General features: G+C 42.6%; 1 protein-coding gene across 1 annotated transcript in view; it reads right to left on the bottom strand.

The window, feature by feature from the left end:
- Nucleotides 1–4,138: 4,138 nt before the first annotated feature.
- The window catches only part of LOC140206132 (uncharacterized), a 189,587-nt gene continuing 172,682 nt past the window's right edge, over nt 4,139–21,043 (bottom strand). Inside the window, exons 29-34 of the mRNA XM_072274341.1 lie at nt 19,548–19,644; nt 17,496–17,664; nt 15,228–15,532; nt 14,316–14,463; nt 12,380–12,477; nt 4,139–9,715 (exon numbers count right to left, since the gene is read on the bottom strand). Of these exons, the coding sequence (XP_072130442.1) occupies nt 8,321–9,715; nt 12,380–12,477; nt 14,316–14,463; nt 15,228–15,532; nt 17,496–17,664; nt 19,548–19,644 (2,212 nt within the window). The 3' untranslated portion in view covers nt 4,139–8,320. The remainder of the gene's footprint in view (nt 9,716–12,379; nt 12,478–14,315; nt 14,464–15,227; nt 15,533–17,495; nt 17,665–19,547; nt 19,645–21,043) is intronic.

Genomic DNA, 21,043 nt, shown 5'->3' on the forward strand with positions numbered 1-21,043 from the left:
CGAGCAGAGAATGGCTGTGAAGAAGCCACCGACTGGGAGCACACAGCAGTCCAGTAGAAGTGATGAAAGGTGTGTATCACCTTTTATTCTTTTGACAGCCACCTTCAGCCCTGAGGGGGAGTCTCCAGATCCAGGAACCTCAGACCCATAAAACAAGTCATCCTTGATTTGGGGGAGGGCACCATGGTAGTGTATTGGTTAATGCAGCACTACTACAGGTTTGGGAGTCAGAGTTCAGATTTCAATCCAGTGCCGTCTGTAAGGACTTGGTACATCCTCCCCATGAATGCATTGGCTTCCTCCGGGTACTCCAGTTTCCTCCCACAGTCCAAACACGTACTGGTTAGTCGTTAAATTGATTGGACTTGGGTGAAGGTGGTGGGTTGCAGGCTAGTTGAGCTGAAAGGGCCTGTTCCACTTGTATCTCCAAATAAGTAAATAGAATCCCAAGGGAATGCCTGAGAAGGCAACAATTAGGTTCCTCCCATTGTAAGAGGTTTTCAGTAGAGGAACAGGCATGTCTTATTACAATTGTACAGCTTCCTAGCCAGACCACAATGTTGCCATCCTACCAGAGAGAGTTACCACTGAAGGAGAGCAACAGAAGTTCACTGGGCTGATTCCTTGGCTGGTGTCATTACTAAACGAGCAGGGACTGGGTCAACTGGTTTAGTTTTCACACAAGAGGAAATTTCATATTTGGAACCAGAGATCATAATTTTCAGATATGGAATAAAGCATTTCTGAACGGAGTGGAGGAAAAACTTCTGTACTACAAAGGAGAAAGGTAATTTGTTAAATGAATTTCAGTTGATAGATTTTTGGGCACAAAGTACATCAAGGGGCCTGGGAAGAGAGCATGAATCTGATATTGAGAGAGGATTAACCAAAAATTGAATGATAGAACAAATACAAAGGACCAAATAGCCTACTGCTCTTTTTTGTGGTTTGTGAGATGATCTTTTCAAACAACAAATGATTGTAGACAAAGCCCAATATTTCATCTACTTCCTAATATCTCTTTGCGGTTATGTACAAGCACCAACTAACTTCTCAGCACAAGAAGTTCCCTCCACTCCTACATTTGTTTTTTCTCTCCCCAATCAAACTGATTAATTCTTACTTTCATCATTTTCCATCGGCTACCCAGTCTGTTCATTTACCTTGTCTGCGTCCCATGACCTCTTTGTTCCTTCTCAAAGCTCACATTCCCACTCAGCTTTGTGTTATTAGCAAACCCATTACATAATACAGACTTGCATATCAACCAGAAATACGTCATAAAAAAGTCCAACAGAACCCATGGGACAAACCTTAGCCAAATCCCTGTAAAGCCTTTGAAATTGTACTAGGCACAATTTCTATGCATTGCGTGCTGCTTCCAATTATTGTTGAGTCCTTGGAGAAATGTAGTTGGAGGCAGATTAGTGACTGTGATGGAGGTGAAATTGCCATTGTGATGGAAAAGTGATGTCAGAGGTGTAAACACAAAATCTGCAGATGCTGGGATCAAAGCAACACTCCTGATGAAGGGTTTCGGCCCAAAACATCGACTCATCATTTCCACGGATGCTGCCCGACCTGCTGAGTTCCTCCAGCGTGTTGTGAGTGTTGATGTCAGAGGTGGGTGGGGTTTCAAGTGGGTGTTGTGGAATTGTTTGGTAGGTACTGGAGATGGAAATAAGCTGGCTCAGTCATGTGTTTGAGGAAGTCAGTCATGAGATGGTAGTAAATGCGATGCAAGGAGGCACTGCTTAGAGCAGGAGTTCCCAACCTGGACCCCTCTGTCAATGGTAGGGGTCCATGGCATAAAAAAGGTTGGGAACCCCCAATCTAGAGGAAGATGGTAGAAGCACAGGTGGGACGAAACCTTTGCATAAACCTCATATTTGCAGTACAGTCTTGTGCAAATTATGTCAGCCTCATGTTGTACTCCACTTGACATCAGCAGTCATGCACAGTCACCCCCATGCAGTACTGCATCAAGTGCATAGAGTTGCCTGCAACAGTTCTGGCCCTTGATCTTCCATTGATATCTGAAACTTAATTCTTCAAGGCCAAGCACCAGTGGAAATCACCCAAAATTGTCCTGATCCTTGTGGCAACACACATGTAACAACCAGCCAAGCAACATGAGAAAAATATTCTCACCCCTATGAAACCACTCCTCTAGCCATACTATTATCCACAAACCAATAAGCTGTAAGGTTTGTATTGCACTGTAAAGCAGTTTCAGATTAAGTATGAAAGAGATGTGGTTAAATTAGAAGCTAGGATCTTATATTTGCACAAAACTTAGTTACAGAAATATGTGGGGTATAGTGTAATTTTCCAATTCCATTGGGCTTTGAAATATAAAGTGATGTTTTACTGTTTATCAGAATCAGGTTTAATATCACCAGCATAGGTTGTAAAATCTGTTAACTTTGCAGCAGCAGCACAATGCAATGCATAATAATAGAGAAAATAGTGAATTACAATAAGTATATGAAATTAGTGCAAAAATAGAAATAAAAACAAAGTAGTGAGTAGTTCATGGGTTCAACGGCCATTCAGAAATCGGATGGCAGAGGAGAAGAAGCTATTCCTGAATCGCTGTGTCTGTGCCTTCAGGCTTCTATACCCCCTTCCTGATGGTAGTAATAAGAAGAGGGCATGTTCTGGTTGATGTGGGTCCTAAATGATGAATGCCACCTTTTTGAGGCACCGCTCCTTGAAGATATCCTGGATTCTATGGAGTCTGGTGCCCATGATAGAGCTGACTAAGTTTACAACTCTCTGCAGCTTTGAGCCTGTGCAGTAGCACGCCCCATACCAGATGGTGATGTAGCCAGTTAGAATGTTCTCCATAGTACATCTGTACTATGCATGATGAAATACCAAATCTCCTCAAATTTCGAATGAAATATAGGCATGGTCATGCCTTCTTTGCAGCTGCATTGGTATGTCAGGTCCAGGTTAGGTTCTCAGAGTTATTGACACCCAGGAACTTGAAATTGCTCACTCTTTCCACTTCTGATCCCTCTATGAGGACTGGTGTGTGTTCCCTTGACTTACCCTTTCTGAAGGCCATAACCAGTTCTTTGGTCTCACTGACATTGAATGCAAGATTGCTATTGCGACACTACTCAACTAGCTGGTATATTTTGCTCCTGTGTGCCCTCGTCACCATCTGAGATACTGCCAACGATGGCTGTATCATCAGCAGATAGCATTTGAGCTACAGAGTCATGATAGTGAGAACAGAGCAGTGAGCTAAGCACTAAGGTGAACACAATAGACTTTGTTTTTTTCTTGTTATAATTATGTTCTTTCTTCTAATAACTGTTTATATTTTATATTTAATGTTTAATTTGTTTTTCTGGTGAATGGTGCTTATCTGATGCTGTGTTTGTGATGCTGCTGCAAGTTTCTCACTGCACCGATGTTTACATGCACTTGCGTGTATGGCAATAAACTCAACTTTCACCTATGACAAGCTGTGTTTGATTCTAATTGCAGTCAAACAATATCTGACTGGATCAGCCAAAAGCAGATAAATTTGGTGTACGTGAGGGACACCACACTTCCAGCCTGAGACAGATAGAAACATAGAAGACAGAGGAGAAAGCAATGAGAGGGGCCCTGAGCAAACACTTTAAAACTCACTTGTTCAAAATGGACAAAAGGAATGGGGAGGATTGTGCAAATAAGGAGGACCGATTTGATTTGGGAATTGAACGGTTAGATTGAAAACCAGCCACAGCTCTCCGTTACTTTTCTGCTCAACGTCTGTCATGAGAAACCATGAGAACCTTGTTAAATAAAAACAAATGATCAGGGATACTGGAAACCTGAAATTAAAACAATAAATGGTAAAACGTCAGGCAGCATCTACAAAGTAAGTAATGGTTACTGTGATAGGCCGCTGACAGTTCACATTGAAAATGACTGTCACTGGAACAACAGGGTGTTCAGACCCAAGAGATTAGGGGGAAATCATTTATGATTAATCGAGCTTTTGAAGAGGTCATCAGGTATACCCAGTGCCTTTATTTGCACACACTTTCAGAGGAAGCCTTTTGATCAAGGTTGGAAAGCAGGTGGGAAGTGGGAGAGTGCAAATAGAGGGCAAGATCACGTGTTGAGGAGCCAGAAGTGAGCAGAATGTTTTTATTGTGAAGAAATACAAATCAAAAGCAGGAACATTAGATCAAAATGCAAATCCATCATGATCCAAATTATGACAGAACAGTTTTGGATGGTTTATTCCTGTTCCCTTTGACAGTGAGATCTTAGTCTGCAAGCTCCAAGATGTCTTGGGAAGCTACCTTATCAACAGAACTATGCCTCATCATTAAATTATTCAAAGGACAGTGAATGAGGTTTGTTGTTTAATACCAATCCGTGGTTTATAGGTGTACTTCCGTATGCAGACAAATGGGACACATTAATTCCCAAACAAAGACAGATGGATATCCATTTTAAACATTTATCATGTTACATTTTGTACTTCATGTATAAATCACAATCTTAAAAAATACTTCTGTAAAAATTCATTTCAAACAACTTTTTCATGAAAAGCTTTTAAGTGTAAAAGTTAAAAAATAGTATTCCATCCACTAGTTCGATGTATTCAATAGTTCATCTAATATGAGATAGCAAAAATTTTTAGTACATATCGATTTGACAGTAAAAGATACAAAGTCATATAAGGTTAGCTTATTTACATTAATTGATCTGACTTGTGATTCACAGGCCGTTGGTTCTGTAGTTTCAGTGTAGTTGTCATGTGATTGTCGGTACGAAGTACATCCATCTACCACCCAGACATCTACATTTCTAGCTTGCTTTGGAGAAAGGCCAGGAGTTACTTCACACTTATTGAGGGGGAAGGAACATATATGCTGGGTAGGACAGTTCGGCAAGTTGGAGATGCACTAGACAAAAACTGATCATGTACTGTGACTACAAACACATGAACTCAGAGCAGAATGAAAATGATTTGTTAAAATGTTTCTGTTCTGTGTGTACTCTCTTTACACTAATTTAGAGTTTCTCTTTCTAATCCTGGAAAAATATCGGCTGGGAAGATAATTGTAAAATTACAACAATAGGAATCCATTGATTACCAATCAATTGGCACTTTCAAAGAAGTGGACAGCATAAAACAAGTGGATCTTTCTAGGCTGTTCTCTCATGAAGCTTCTGACGATTGTTCAGTCTGAGGAGCTCAGTGGTTAGCTCACAGACTTAAAGTGCAACATTCCATTGAGGGGTAAAACATCTGTAATAGAATTTAATCAAAGGGTGAAGACTGTGAATGATCCTTAAATAGCCTAAAGATTTATAAGTTACTTGGGCATAGTTGTACTTCAAAAAAAAATTGTACAAGGTTGGTTTAGTGTGGCATAACAAACCATTCAACTGCTTCAGAAGATCACAAGACAAAGGAGCAGAAGTAGGCCATTCGGCCCATCGAGTCTGCTCCGCCACTCCACCATGAGCTAAACTATTCTCCCATCTTGTTCCAATTTCCGGCTTGAATGTGAATTTCATTAAACTGGATTTATTTTGCAAAATGGGCTCAGTTATATTTGCAAAAACTAAGTGAAAGATGCTGTTTTCAGACTTCTGATTCACTTATGGAAAGTGCTATTTATCCAAAACATTTAAAACCCCAAACATTAACCCTCTGTATTCCAGGATCAACCCAATTTCAACTAGCATCATATGTTGGGTTTTCAACACTGTCCTTGCAACAGCTGGGGGAGGAGTGACCACTAGCCATTTGATTCACAAACTTTCAGGTAAGTTGGTACCAAAATAGAAAATGCATCAACAACTGTGTATTACCGTATAACTATTCATGTTGGGGAGGGGGGGCTTAGTGTGGATGAGGGCAAGGGCAAAGGCTGGCAGTCACACAAACTTACAATTCAGATCAACAAGCTAAAAATAGAAATATTTATTAGTGCTAAAACATTTTTCAAAATGTAACCAGGAAGTCTTTTTATAACCTGTTTCAGGTGCTATGTATGAAAGGCAAGTCCCAGAGGTTGAAGATCTTTCTTTCCAACAGCATACATCACTTGACCCAGTTATGATCTGTCACAAACAATTCTTAGACCAACGGGTGAGATATACCTGACAGAAACCCTCTGCTTCCTCTCAAAGTACGTTCCAATGTTTTCTTTTGTGTCTGAATTTTAATGGTTTCTATCTGCACACAGTTCACAGAAAATACAGAACCCAAACTTTTTCTCTCAAAAATTAATAATATACATTATGACAATATGAGTCATGAAAGAACTCTGAAACTCCAGGGAGTAGATGAAACTTATTCAATGATAAAGACTAGGCTCTGAATATCTTATGCAGCAGTAGAACAAGCCCAAGAGACGTGATTTCTACCTCAAACCTATCAATCAGCAAAAAGAGAAAGAATCCAAGTATCCATAAAATTACTGTTTTTAGATTTTTCTCTGTGTTTCATAATTACAGTGAAATGTTGCAACTCCCAAGACTTTGCTTCTTTATGTGGAAGCTTTCAATTTAACACTGTGTTTCTTCATCTTAGTATAAAGTATAAATCTTTGAGGAAAAAGTTATAAGTGGTTAAAACATAACAATAAATGAAATTAATTCAGACTCAAAAACTGGCAAGATTTGTTCAACAAACTTCAGAAAGGAGACTCAAACAGAGTCGATGTCATCCAAGGCCAGCTGAATGTGCTGGGAAACGTGGGTTGAGGTCTCTGACTTCCTGGAGCCCAGGGCTTTGCTCATACCTCTTACCAATGTGAGGGCTGACAGGATTGTGCACTTTTGGAACAAGTGTAACATCAAGCTGACTGCTAATTGTGCCTTCTCATCAGCCTAGAGGTCAATGTGACATAATGTCAGCAGACCAGGAAAGTATCCTGCATGGAGCCAGTTGCAGAAATTACACATACAACTTCCTTGTGCAGCATGGGTAGGTAGATTGAGACAACTGCCCTCAAAGGTTTCAGTCATCAATTTTTAGACTATGAACTACAATTTCTTATTGTAGCAGAGAAAGATCTTAATGTTATACACCATCCATCACTTCACTTGAGCTTCCAGCCTGTTATGTACATTCTAAAGCTGCAACATCTTAACAAGGATACAGGAAACTAGAATGCATCATAATCACATTCATGGAATTAATCACCCAGACATTTTACTCCTTGTAGAAGATTAGCAGATCTGAAGCTAGTTCTTTTGCTAAACACTGAGCCTTGCAGATGACTGTCTAGAGAACAATAGTGCTCAGATCAGGAACTATCTTCCCCAACAACCCACTGCACTAATACATTCTAAAAAGTTTACTTCACCACGAGTCCCTGTCATTACATCCTTGTTGACAAATTGCTGCAGCTAAAGACAAATTCATGATCGGAGTTCTCTTAAATAATATATTTTTAATGAGGAAGTGCTCCCGTGACCAAAACCTAGCAGATAGTACTGAAGTTATCAAGTTTTAAGTTTGCTTCTTCAATGAAGCCAAGAATCTATTGGTGAATCCAAGTAATGGATTTACTGGAAAAGTTATATTCCAGAAGACTTGCACGACAAAGGAATGGTTAAAAAATGTAAGCCTATCTGATCTTAAAAATTAATATAAAAGCAGATAATGATATCCCAACGGTCCAACTCTTTGCTCTGATGTTGCAGGCTAAAGGAGGCATTGGTACAAATTAACGCTAAGGCACTACATTCAGAATACAAGTGCTGCAACAAGCAGCAACTAGCAATGGAGGGGAGTCTGATCTACAGGATTACAGCATGACAGCATCTACCCTCTCCCTTCCCTTCCCACCCCAGCCCCAAAAACAAAACAAAAGCTGTAACAAAGATGCATTTCCTTCAACGACTGGATTTCGAAGTTGCAGTGTCAAGATCTGCCAAGTGGTGTTGGCGTCACAACTGACCATGCAACACAAGTGCCAAGTTTAGCTTAGTGTGCCCTCTACATTGGAGAAGGGCAGCATAGAGGGTGGCAATTATGTGTGCCAAGCTCATCTTCACTGGACCGTGTTACTGAAAGGGAGTTTTACTAAAAAGGTTGAGCTATAAAGACATGGAAACAGGCAGTGACAGTGATTAAAATAAATAAAACCCCCAAAAAGCACAACAATATATGATATTTCTCAAGTCCAAAAGAGTCGATCTTAGACTCAACAGGAACAGTTTCTCTATTCTTGTCCTTTGCTCCCCACAACAGTGAAGGAAAATTCCCAGGTAGAAGTTCAAGGAATTAATTTTCCTTTATTTCAAGCAGTCAGATTGTTTCTTCTCCTCAGCTTGGTAAATGTGCTCAAGCAAACACCTGCGTGTTGCCCCTTTGCTGCTCGGGCATGTGTGAGACCTGCGGCCGCTGCCCAATGGGGGCTGGGCTGGGTGTGATATCAGACCAGTCAGACGTGGAATGTGGAGAGGAGCTGGACCACTGATCGGGGGACTCGGGGGAGGGCGTCAGATACGGGTGCTCACTCTGGAGGTGGATGTTGTGGTTCGGGGTGTTATCTGTCGCTGAGACGTAGCTGTGCTGAGACGGAGGAGTGGGGTACTTGTCAATCTGCACGGAACTCGGCAGCTTGTGATAAGCCGGCAGGGTGATCTGTGATGCCTGGCCCTCTTGGCTTGTGGATACCATGGAGTTATTCATTTGGCCGTTTGGCAGCCGGACGATCTCGGGCATCTGGTGCATACTCCCAACGGACACTGGCGCCATGGTGCTGCAGTAAGGTTGCCCCTGTGGTGGCGTTATTTGAGAGTTCTGTTGCATTGCTGGCTGTGATGTGCTACTATTCATAGGCTGGTAGGTCATTAACTGTGGCATCTGCTCCCTGACCATGGTCATGTGCATTGAAGGCATGTTTGACTGCAACACCCCATTCTGTTGATGGATGTTGGGGTACGAATTGGAGACTTGGTGCAGGACACCCAGTAATGGGTTATACTGGGAGGTGACAATTCCCATTCGATTCATCCAATCTTGCTGCGGATTCATGTGTCCGACCCGGCCCAAAGACAGCTCCAGGTTGGAGCTTTGCCCAGCGATGGAAGAGTGCGACATGGAGGGGAGCACCTGACTCAGGACTGAGTTGGAGCCCACATTCACACCCTTCATTTCACTCAGGTTTGAGAAGGACATCGCCAGTTGGCTTTGTACTGGAATCGAAGGGTGCAGAGATACTGCTGGTGATTGCTGCAGAACCCCTGTCGATGCAAGTAGGGGTGGAGATGTGGTGGACAAGTAGGTGTGCGGAGATTCCAGTGATTCGACCGGTGACAGAGCCACCGAGTTCTCCACAAGGGTCTCCTTACCATTGCCAATGGACCTTTTCCGCCGTCTGGCTTTTGCTTCCTTGGAGTCTTTGGCATTACCCGGAGCCAGGCTCTTTGTGCTCGGCTTTCTTGCTTTCTTGCCCGTGGGGGTTAGCTTGAGGCTAGAGCAAGAGCTGCTGGTTGGGCAGGCGGCAGGGGACATGGTAGGGCCCACCATGGGTCCACCCAGGCCCTGGGGACTCCGGACCAGGTTGTATTCATCCAGCAGCTGCACGATGTCGTGGTGCATTCGCTCCTGAGCGATGTCCCGGGGCAGTCTGTCCATGTGGTCTGTGATGTCACGGTTGGAAAAGTGGTCCAGTAAAATCTTGGTGGCCTCAAAGCTGCCTTCTCGTGCAGCAAGGAACAAAGGTGTCTCCTCCTGCAGAAAGAACAAGAGAGTTTGGTGTTTATATATGAAATCTCAGATATGAGAAAATCTGCAGACGCTGGAAATCCAAGCAACACACACACAAAACGCTGGAGGAACTCAGCAGGCCAGGCAACATGTACGGAAAAAGAGTAACCAGTTGATGTTGCGTGCCGAGACCCTTCATCAGGACTGGAGAAAAAAAGATGAGGAGTCAGTGTGGGGGGGGGGGGGGGTGGAGAGGGAGGAAGAAACACAAGGCGATAGATGAAACTGGAGAGGAGGTGGTGAAGCGGAGAGCTGGGAAGCTGATTGGTGAAAGAGATTCAGGGCTGGAGAAGGGGCAAGGAGAAGACAGAAGGCCATGGAAGAAAGAAAAAGTGGGTCTCGGCTCAAAATGTCGACTATACTCTTCCAACATTTTGTGTGTGTTACACATGAAAATCTAATCTTTTTTAAAAATCCAGGCTTGTTATATGTAAATGAGGCAGAATTCATCATCCACAGGAAAGCAAAGGATCTCCGTTTTGGAGACACTCAAAGCTGCGGATGCTGAAATCTCCAGCAGGTTTTTCCAGACTCTGGCATCCGTAGTCGCGATTGTCTTTAGTTTGCTGCTCCACTGTGAGGTCTCTTCAAGGTATGAAGAAGCATTCCTCTTCTCTGCAACTGTGTCGCTACTCCTGTTCTGAGATCTTGCTGCTCAATTTGACCATGTGCTCACCCAGACTTGCTCCCTTACTTGCCTATTAACCCCTCCCCCCAACCTGGACCCACCTACCACATGTAAGCGCCTCCTACACCCCTTTCCCTCCATCTTTTTAAACCGGTCCTTTCTTTCCAATCTTGATGAAGGGTCTTTGGTCAAAGTGCTGACTGCCCATTTTCCTCCACAGTTGCTGCCTGAATCTCAGTTGCGATACTGTGAAGAAATGTTTTGAGTTTTCTGTCACAAGATCACAAGACAAAGGAGCAGAAGTAGGCCATTCGGCCCATCGAGTCTGCTCCGCCACTCCACCATGAGCTAAACTATTCTCGTATCTTGTTCCAATTTCCGGCTTTTTTTCCGGCTTGAATATAAATTTCATTAAACTGGATTTATTTTGCAAAATGGGCTCAGTTATATTTGCAAAAACTAAGTGAAAGATGCTGTTTTCAGACTTCTGATTCACTTACGGAAAGTGCTATTTATTCAAAACATTTAAAACCCCAAACATTAACCCTCTGTATTCCAGGATCAACCCAATTTCAACTAGCATCATATGTTGGGTTTTCAACACTGTCCTTCCAACAGCTGGAGGAGGAGTGACCACTAGCCATTTGATTCACAAACTTTCAGGTAAGTTAGTACCAAAATAGAAAATGCATCAACAACTGTGTATTACCGTATAACTATTCATATTGGGGAGGGGGGGCTTAGTGTGGATGAGGGCAAGGGCAAAGGCTGGCAGTCACATGACAAACTTACTCCAATTGGTAAGTCGTGCTGATATTGTGGTCCTACCTGACCAATGTCTCGTTTGTTAGAATGTGGAAAGGGTAAGCTGTGGCCTGCATTCTTTCTCTTAGCCTTCTACTCCACATTAAAAACCCCGTTAGCAGGCCTATTGTAGCAAGGTGTAGTTTGGTGTGTGTGCGTATGGGGTAGGGAGGGGGTTTAGATTAGGTTTGATTCAGAGTAAGTGATTTGTTGAGATTTTGGGGGATAAAACTGTCATAATAATGGGAGTGGAGGGTGATCAGGCAAGGTTTCAAACAGTTGGGAAATATCCAGTCATCCATGGTCTATGCTGATAGCTGGAACAAGGACACAGACTAATGGGAGTGTGTGGGATCAACTGACAGGGAATGAATGGCACATTAGGAACCTGCAGAATTCAGCATGGGAATGTGTTGGGACAGTACAGCACAGGAACAGCAGTACAACACGTTGTGCCAAACTAATATGCTCCACTAAACTAATCCCTTTTGCCTGTACAAAGCCCATTCCTTCAATTCCCTACTCATTAATGCCTTATCATATCTGCCTCCATCAGTAGCCCAAACAGCACATCCCAGGCACCTACCAAACATTGCGTAAAAAAACTTGCCCTGAACATGTTCTTTGAACTTGGCCTCTTTCACCTGAACCGCATGCCTTATGGCATCAGAGATTCTGACCGTGGGGAAAGGATACTGTCTGCCTTGCATAAATTTCTATCAGATCTCCCCTCAGCCTCCACTGCTCCAGGGAGCGCAACCCAAGTATGTTCAATATCTCCTTACAGCACATGCCCTCTAGCCCAGGCAGCATCATCTGCACCCTGTGCAAAGTTTCGGCATCCTTCCTATAACAGGGCAGCCAGAACTGAGTGAAATATTCCAAAAGCGACTGTTTTATGAAGTTTCATATATTTTCATGAAACTGCAATATAATTTCATGACTCCTGAGCTCAATATCTTGATTCATTAAGGAAGCAAGCATACTTTACCAGCCTTATCAAACAACGTAGGCACTTTCAGGGAGCTATGGACTTGGACTTCAAGGTTCCCCTGTTAAGGATCTTGCCATTAACTGTGTACTGTCTCTTTACTTTTGCTGGCCTGAAGTACAACACTCCACATTTGGCTGGGTTAAACTCGCTGTCAATACCCAAACCGGGAGGGGAGGCGGCTTTAACAGAGACATTTTATTACCTTGTTGTCCTGCATGTCTTTGTTGGCTCCGTTCTTTAGCAGGGCCCGAGTTGCATCCACATTATTTACAGCTGCTGCCCAGTGAAGTGCTGATTTACCTGTTTGGACAACATCAAAGCAAAGTGTTAAAGGCAATTCCATCCAGAAAACAGTGCCAAGTCTGAAGCTACTTTGACCTCGCATGATGGAACAACAGCCAGGTATCTTGTGAACCCGGGATGAGACTTCTGGTGGACTCCATTCTCCTGCAATTTTACCCTACTCAATCTCCTCGAGAACAATTTATACTGTGTCTTCTTTCACTCCAACTGCATTTCCTATTTTCAGTGGATTACACTAATACTCCTATCAGCATTGCTGATTCAAGTAGGTGCAAGAGAGTTTTGTAAATGCTCTTTTTTTTTAAACCAAACAAGATGCTGGAGCAACTCAGTAGGTCAGCCAGCATCTGTGGAGGGAAAAGGACGGGTGACGTCTCAGATTGAGACCCTTCACGTGGACTGAAAGGTAGAGGAGAGATAGCCAGAATGAAAAAAAAACTGGAATGAAGGGATGGAGCAGATGATAGGGGGATTCAGCTGAGAAGGAACTTGCAGTCTTACAGGCAGGACCAGTAATCCAACGTAACAGGCTGTTTTGCTTACAAAGTAGTACAAGGGGTCATCTAAAATGTGAGAAAAAGGTGCAAACTAGGGCTCGGCAACTAGCCAACTTTTAGAGACACAGGTAGGCCTAATCATGAAAGGCAAAAGCTTTGTGGTCATGGCTGTGAGGTAGAAAATGCAGCAGTCAATTTATTGCTCTCTGGGTTTCGCTGCACTCATTTGGTCCAGCAGAGAAATTTCTGTCATGCGCCTGGCATGAGGTTTCCAGATGGCAAGGAAAGATTCAGATTGGCAGGGGGTGAATCTATCTGGAGGATACCCAGCTCATGAGTTCATGAACCACTACCCACGCAGAACACTAAGAATGGAGATTCTGTGTTTACAATTCTGTTCAAAGCCAAAGGGAGCTGGGTTAGACGCTCCATTATTGCCTGAATCTTAATGGGCATGACACGTTGTCAGACCTTGCAGCTTGCTTGAGTAGGCCGATGAGATACCATAGGGATTGAATGCTCTGCAATTTTCAACAAACATTCATTGTTTTGACCTAAAGGAAAAGTCATTGGATGAGGTGGTTAAAAATGGACGGGGTCATGATAACACCCTGAGCAACTAACTCCTGAAGTCATGTCATTGACTGCCAATAATCCTGGTGACACCAAAGATGCCAAGGGATCTTTTTCATGAGCAAAGACTGTGTACTGAGCCATTATTTAGCATGTTGCCTGCAAATTGATATCTACAATGTAGAACACGTCCTTTGCATATTATTGTCTGCCTGATCTGTACTTTTTCCCTGTACCTGTAACACTTTATTCTGAATTCACTTATTGTTTTCCCTTTCTCGTAATCCCTCCATGGATTTAAGTATGAAATGATCTGTCCAATTGGCTTGGAAACCAAAAGCCTTTCACTGCATCTTGAAGAATGTGTCAATATGAAAACAATTACCAATTAATGGCTTGAAGCATCAGCCTACATATTTGAGGTCTGATCTCTGGAGAGAGGACTTCAACCATGACCTTGAGTCAGAGGGAAGACAGTCACCAAATGACACCTAGTCCAAGTACTGTAGGTTCAGGCTAACGCTGTTCTGCCACCTTCCATGCAAGATGTTAATCTGAAGCCCCAGCAACACTCTCAGATGGATGCACCTGAAGCAAGAGCTACGTAATTCTTATCTCTCAATTAACATCAGTAAAAATTACATGGCTACATTGATTCTTCATCACTGACCACAAAATGGCTAGTGTGCCTGGCCAATACACTTCAATAGACAGTTTCTGAAATGCTGCCTGTAGCTTTCTCCTCAAATCCCATGCTTCTCTTACCATGGTCATCCACGGCATTCACATCAGCGTGGCAATTAATCAGCTCGACCACCATGCCCTCAACCGCAAGGCGTGCAGCCAGGATCAGAGGAGTGGTGCCGTCGTTCATTCGGCAATCCAGGTCCGTGGCTCTGTTCCGAATAAGAATCTGTATCAAGAGAGGGGGTGAATGCAGCTCATCACTTCAACAACTTGTGCACCCTTCCCTTGGTCCTGACGCACCACCCACTCTTCTCACCGATTTTACGATCCATCTCAACAGTTACTTCAGGGACCAGGGACTGATTTAATTCATTAACATCCATCTGTAAAATTGCCCTCAACACTTACACTGCAGCAGCATATGGAACCACTAGTTATGCAGTTACTTGCTACTGACTCGAGCTGTTTTCATAAAATTATACTGCATTTTCCATGATTTTCTAACAAGGGATAAATTACATTCAAATCAACATTTCCACAGCTGCATTTTCTCAAAGTTATGCAATTTGTATAAATACAAGCTCCACTTAGACTTCGAATTGGGTGAATTGTTAAGATGGGAAACATGAATAGTGCAGTTTCATTTGCTTCCATCACTTAGTGGATTTAATACTGCCTTCAATATTTCCCGAGTGTGCCTGGATATCTGGGTTCAAGAAAGATGCAAACTTAACAAACAACTTCTCAAGCTAACACAAGAAACTTCTGGCTGTTAGCATCACAAACTGGAACATTCAGCAACTAGAACAGTCATATCAAGCAACAGGGGAAGGAAGGAACACTAAACATAAAGCAATGCTACTTGGGAGCTTCCCCTCCAACATCATTCAGAAACATGGGTTTTTTCCTCCTCACCCCTAGATAAAATGTTTTTATTTTCCAGTGTTCCTTATATCAGCTCCCTGCCTACAACAGGCTGCCCTTACCCACCTGAAACACCCCCTGAGCATCGGCTGCCACAGCTGCATGGAGTGGCGACCGACCCATGTTGTCCTGGGCATTGGCATCGGCGCCCGCATCGAGGAGGCACTTGGCCGCGTCTGCCCGAGCATAGCGTGCTGCCAGGTGGAGGGACGTCTCCCCGGTCCGGTCGGTCTGGGAATGAAGGCTGGCACCCTGGTAGATGAGGTCAGTAATGACGTTGGCCGACGAGTCCTCCACATCTTCTTCCACTTCGATTCCCGTGTCCAGCCCACCACCACGCAGCGATGCCAACATAAGAGGCGTAAATCCATCTGGGATCAAAATAGCATATGATATCAACATGGGGACTGATGGACATCCAAAAAGATGACCATAATACAAAGATTTTACAGGTGAGAAGCAGCTCATTTAGTCCAACTGATCTATCGGATTATGACTTCCTGTTACCTTCTTCATCTAACCAAATAGTATATCGTTCCACTCTTTTTTTCCAATATTTACATACCAAGTTTCCCAAGTTCTTCTCTTTGTTTCACCTCAACTAAAACATATGGTATGAAGGTTAACATTCTAAGGACATCTGTGTATAGAATTTGAGTGAGTATTTGGTTTTTGTTTGAATCACAAGTAGAAATGTCATCACCTCAATCCTATTAAATATCTTCATAATTTTAAAGGCATCAGGTAATCTTTTCCAGGAACCCAACCCAAAATAATCTTTCATGGTACTGGTATCATTTTTGTTCCATAATCCTTGTAAAACCTGTCTTGCACGATTTTCTTCTCGTAGAAAGTACTTTGATAGCAACTTCACAGCTTCTGAGTCCTCTTCCATTTGGAATCAATACATGTATTATTTTAATTACTAAATTGAGGAATGACATATAAAGATCTAGAGTTCATTTCCTAACACCTCAGGCTGATAGTTAGAAATGTCAGGGAAAATCCAGTCAACAGATTCAACCCTTTGATCACTCTGAAGTTTGTTGGAGTATCGATAAAGCTTATCCATAAAGATGTATATTTTAATTACCAATCTGAAATACAGGTGCACATTCCTTTATCCGAAATTCTGAAATCCAAAAAGCTCCAAAAACCGAAGCTTTTTCGCCAACAGCTGACGTCACTCAGGTGTGATGTGGCAGCACTAGCAGAGGCCGCTAGACATCAGTTGTGGCTCAGCACACATACTGGTTACACGTGCATTTGCTGTTCGCTGATATTTTGTGTTCACTGTTGACTTTGTGTTTAATTTCACTGAAAATGTCAAAAAGAGCTGCAGATACCCCTAATGAGTAACAATGAGAAAAAGAAGGAAGCATCTATCATTATCAATAACGCAGAAAGTGGAGTTATTGCGGAAACTTGATCGTGGTGTGTCTGTGCGGCATCTTACTGAAGAAAATCGTGTCGGAACTACCACTGTATACGATTTAAACAAACAGAAAGACAAGTTGCTGAAGTTTTATAGTGACAGTGACGTTCTACATTTATTCTAATAAGTTATTTACCATGTGTTTGATTTGGTTCATTTGAAGCTGTATATTTTTGTTTTATTAAGACCAAAGACCATAAGACATAGAAGCAGAATTAGGCCATTTGGCCCATCAAGTCTGCTCTGCCATTTGATCATGACTAATCTATTTTTGCCCTCCACAGCCCCACTCCACGACATTCTCCCTGTAATCTTTGAAGCCGTGTCCAATCAAGAACCTATCTAGCTCTGCTTTAAATACACACAATGACCTAGCCTCCACAGCTGCCTGTGGAAATAAATTCCATAAATTCACCACCTTCAGGCTAAAGAAATTTCTCTGCACCTCTGTTTTAAATGGATGCCCGTCTATCCTGAACCTGTGCTCTCTTGTCCTAGTAAATGTTTTTGATGGAAATAAATTTTTTTCTTGTCATTATTCCCTAAACAATACAGTATAACAACTACTTACATAGCATTTACATTGTATTAGGTATTATAAGTAATCTAGAGATGATTTAAAGTATACAGGAGGACGTGTGTAGGTTTGGTGTGCCGCTAGGTCCTAAAGTCCACTGCACTGACACAGGTTAAATAAGAGACTTGAGCATACGTGTTTTTCGGTATGGCGGGGGGGGGGGGGGTCTGAAATCCGAAAAATTCTGAATGCCGAAACTCAACTGGCCCCAAGGATTTTGGATAAGGGATTGTGGACCTGTATTAGCATATAAACCATAAATCTTAGGCACAACATGCAAAACATTGCTCGTTGGTTTTACAACAAGTGATTCTGTCCATACCTGGACCTCTCACATTGACATCCATACAGTTGGCATCCTGGTCTCCCTGGGGTGGTGTCAGCGCTAGCGATGGTGTTAACCGGACATCGGCTGCCACCAGGTGCTGCTGTGTCCATGGTCGATGGTCCACCTGGTCTTTATTTTCAGACAACAGGGCCTGATTTTCAGTCTGTGAAGAATAGAGGGAGTCTGTTATCAACACGTGAACAGACCCCATGGATAACTAGCAGCACTGTGGCTCGGAGATACTGAAGTTACAATGAATTTAAAGAGCAACTGAAGCACAGCATCCAGATATGATAAAGGGAAAATACAAGAGGTACAAAGTAACATTGGACATGAGAAATATTGGAGAGAAGTTCCTGTGAAGAGTACTCGATCGTGCAACTGTTGGGACAAATGTCTGGTAACTGTGTAGTAAACTCCAAGTAAATGGCAAATCAGCAACACATTTAATCAAAGTGTGAGGAGCATAGATGGAAAATCAAATCTAGAACAGGTTTCTGTAACCAACTCCAGACTTTTCTCAGGAGCAAGAGAACTCAGGGACACCTTAGTAATCAGGGAGCCGCTACGCTGCACCAGTCAGATGGGACTGCACTGGATATACTAGATTACACATTGAGTGGTGACCGTCACACAACAGACACAAAGGCGTGTTTAATTTATTCATTGGGAGCCAGACCACCAGTGGTTGTCTCTGTCGAGTATTACCAACACCATACCCTGACATGATCAATAGGTGTGGACCATCACTACATTATTGGAAAATGTGTGCACTGAGAGACCAGGGGTTGGACAGCTTAATCTGAATGTTGAGATGACACAAGCAAAAATGATCCATTTACAACCGCCCTGGTCTGGTACAAAGACTTGCACTGCTCTGCTATCACTTCCATCCATCAAGGCACCACTGCTATTACACCACAGCAATGGTTGCCAACCGGTCGATCTTTGAGACTTTCCCAGTAGATCCCGAAAAAAATGAAAAATAAATACACAAATACTGTTGTAATGTGAGCATTATAAAAATAAGTAATACTAATTAGGATAATGGTAATATAGCAACACTGCCGATACTGAAAGTTGTTTGTAAAGAGAGATTGTTTCTAGGTTGCGGGGTTTTAGTTCCGTTCTTTTTGCCCAGTGCGCATGTGTGTGTAGCTCCTCCGCCATGCGCTGAGGTAGAAAAGACCAGAAGTAAAACTCCGCAACCCGGAAGCAACCTCTCTTTACAAAGAGCTTTCCGTAGTGGGGGTATTGCGATATTACCATTATCCTAATTTGTATTAGCTTATCTTTATAATGCTCACATTAGAACACTTCTCCCCCTTTAAACTCCAACATTCCCCAAATGTAAATAACTGGGAAACTAAAAACAGTGGTGTCATTATCTTGCGTACCTCTGAAATTTATACTAATGTCTCAGTAACAGTTTACCAATACAAAACACCTGAAAAACATGGCAGATTCAACATTCAGTCTAACAAAGGAAACTGTCCATGCAAATATTCAGTCTGTCAGGAGGTTTGCGAGGGCAATGTGCTGCAACAGATGAAAATTATGAAATCTAAGTACAGGAGCTGTCTTACTGACAGACACCTCACAGACCATCTCAAACTGGCTGTCTGTAGTTATGAGCCAAATTTCAGGGAACTAGCAGAAAGTATTCAGCCCCAGTCATCACACTGAGTGCAACAGTCAATTTTTATTCATTTATTTTTCATGTTGAAATAAAATTAAATAATGAAACATAGAATTAAAGGTGTTGTAATGTGAGCATTATAAAAATAAGTAATACTAATTATGATAATGGTAATATAGCAGTACTCCCGCTACAGAAAGCTGTTTGTAAAGAGGTTGTTTCCGGATTGCGGGGTTTTACTGCCGGTTTTTTCTGCCCGGTGCGCATGCATGTGACTAACTGATTTAGTAGGTCGATCTTGCCTTTCACTAAGGCTGAGGTAGGGGATCTTGGGATTAAAAAGGTTGGCGGACCACTACACTACAAAGTTCTCAACCAATGTCTGTCCATTGACTTTGCAAACCCACCTTGACCTTCTTTGCCTCTGGCCCTCCTTCGTCCATCCACTGCTCATTCTGGTTGTCATCACAGACGCTGACATCAGGCACTGGCCTTGATAGATTCCTAAGCAAATACAAAGCAAACCTTTTACGTTAATTTTGATACAATGACAGGGGGCAGGTAGCCCTTGGATTTCAAAAGCACCCAGACCACCAAGACCAATTGGAGGGAAACATCAGTTTAAATAAATAAATAAATAAACAGATAGATAGATATATTTTAGTGTTTGAGAAGAGAGGGGAAAGAATTGTCAGCATCTCAGGTCAAAGCCAATGCACAATTTTCACCCAAGTCATTAACTTATCCTTCCTCTGACATAAGCTGCTCAACGCACTGAGTTTGTCCAGCAGATTGTTTGCTATTCCACATTCCAGACACACGTGGTCTCTTGTGTCTCCACACCTTGACAGAGGTTGTCCAGACACAACTTAAAGCTATCAGCCAACGTCTGATCTCATTGAGCTCTCACACTAGTGCACTGCATAGAAAACAAATAATACACCATTTCAAGATGCAATCATGCATGGCTTAACAGGCAGTGCTTCAGCTGAAAACTCAGACCTGAACACAGTAAGGCGCTCGGCCAATCATGAGCACTGCAGGTCCACCACAGACAATCAAAACTTGAATTTTCCGAAGCTGCAGTCTAAGTGGAAGGAATATGAAAACCAAACTGATTAAGCTCACAGACATGCTTAGGAGGGTCCTACAAAATATGAAGTTTTCTATTTATTCCTCAACTTCACCCATTCTCCTTTCAAGCACATCCTATTTTTCTTTGTACAATGTCCCACAGAAGGGATCCAAGTGGCCACAGCTCACAGGGTACAAAGTGCTCGTCATGTAGGCTAGTGTGAGGGCAACATTTTGGTTTGCATTATAGATTGGTCAACATATTGCATCCAACCACATAGAATATGGTGGGAAATTAACCCCAGTAAAAGTGGATAGCAGGATAAATGGGCCCTTCAGCCCACTAATTCCATGCTGAACATCATTTACACCAATTCCCATCAACTTTGCCCGGATTCAATCACTCACCCACACACTGGGGGTGATTACGCTGTCCAACTCACCTACCAACAACATTGGTTTGGGATATGGGATTTGAGAAGAGAGAGAGAGTTGCAGTGAAGTAAATGGGGGGAGTGGGATGGGAATGATGGGACTACTCAGGAATAACAAACCCTAAAAGACTGAACAGTACAAAAATGAAGAAAATAATCCTTGTCAAACAAACCTGGTGCCAACTTTACTCTGTGACCGAGACCAACTTCAGTCACATTTAAATGCATATATCCTCCATTTATTCAATGAACAAAAAAGAAAGTTTGCAACATTTTACTGGGAGAAATTGACTGGCAACATCTGAACATTGGGATTTATTTGTACCAATACTCAATGTTCCATTTTTCTCACAAATACCCACTTCCACTTTTCCCTGCCCCATAGAATCACCTAT

The sequence above is a fragment of the Mobula birostris genome, chromosome 12 (assembly GCF_030028105.1).
Source record: "Mobula birostris isolate sMobBir1 chromosome 12, sMobBir1.hap1, whole genome shotgun sequence".
NCBI lineage: Eukaryota > Metazoa > Chordata > Chondrichthyes > Myliobatiformes > Myliobatidae > Mobula > Mobula birostris.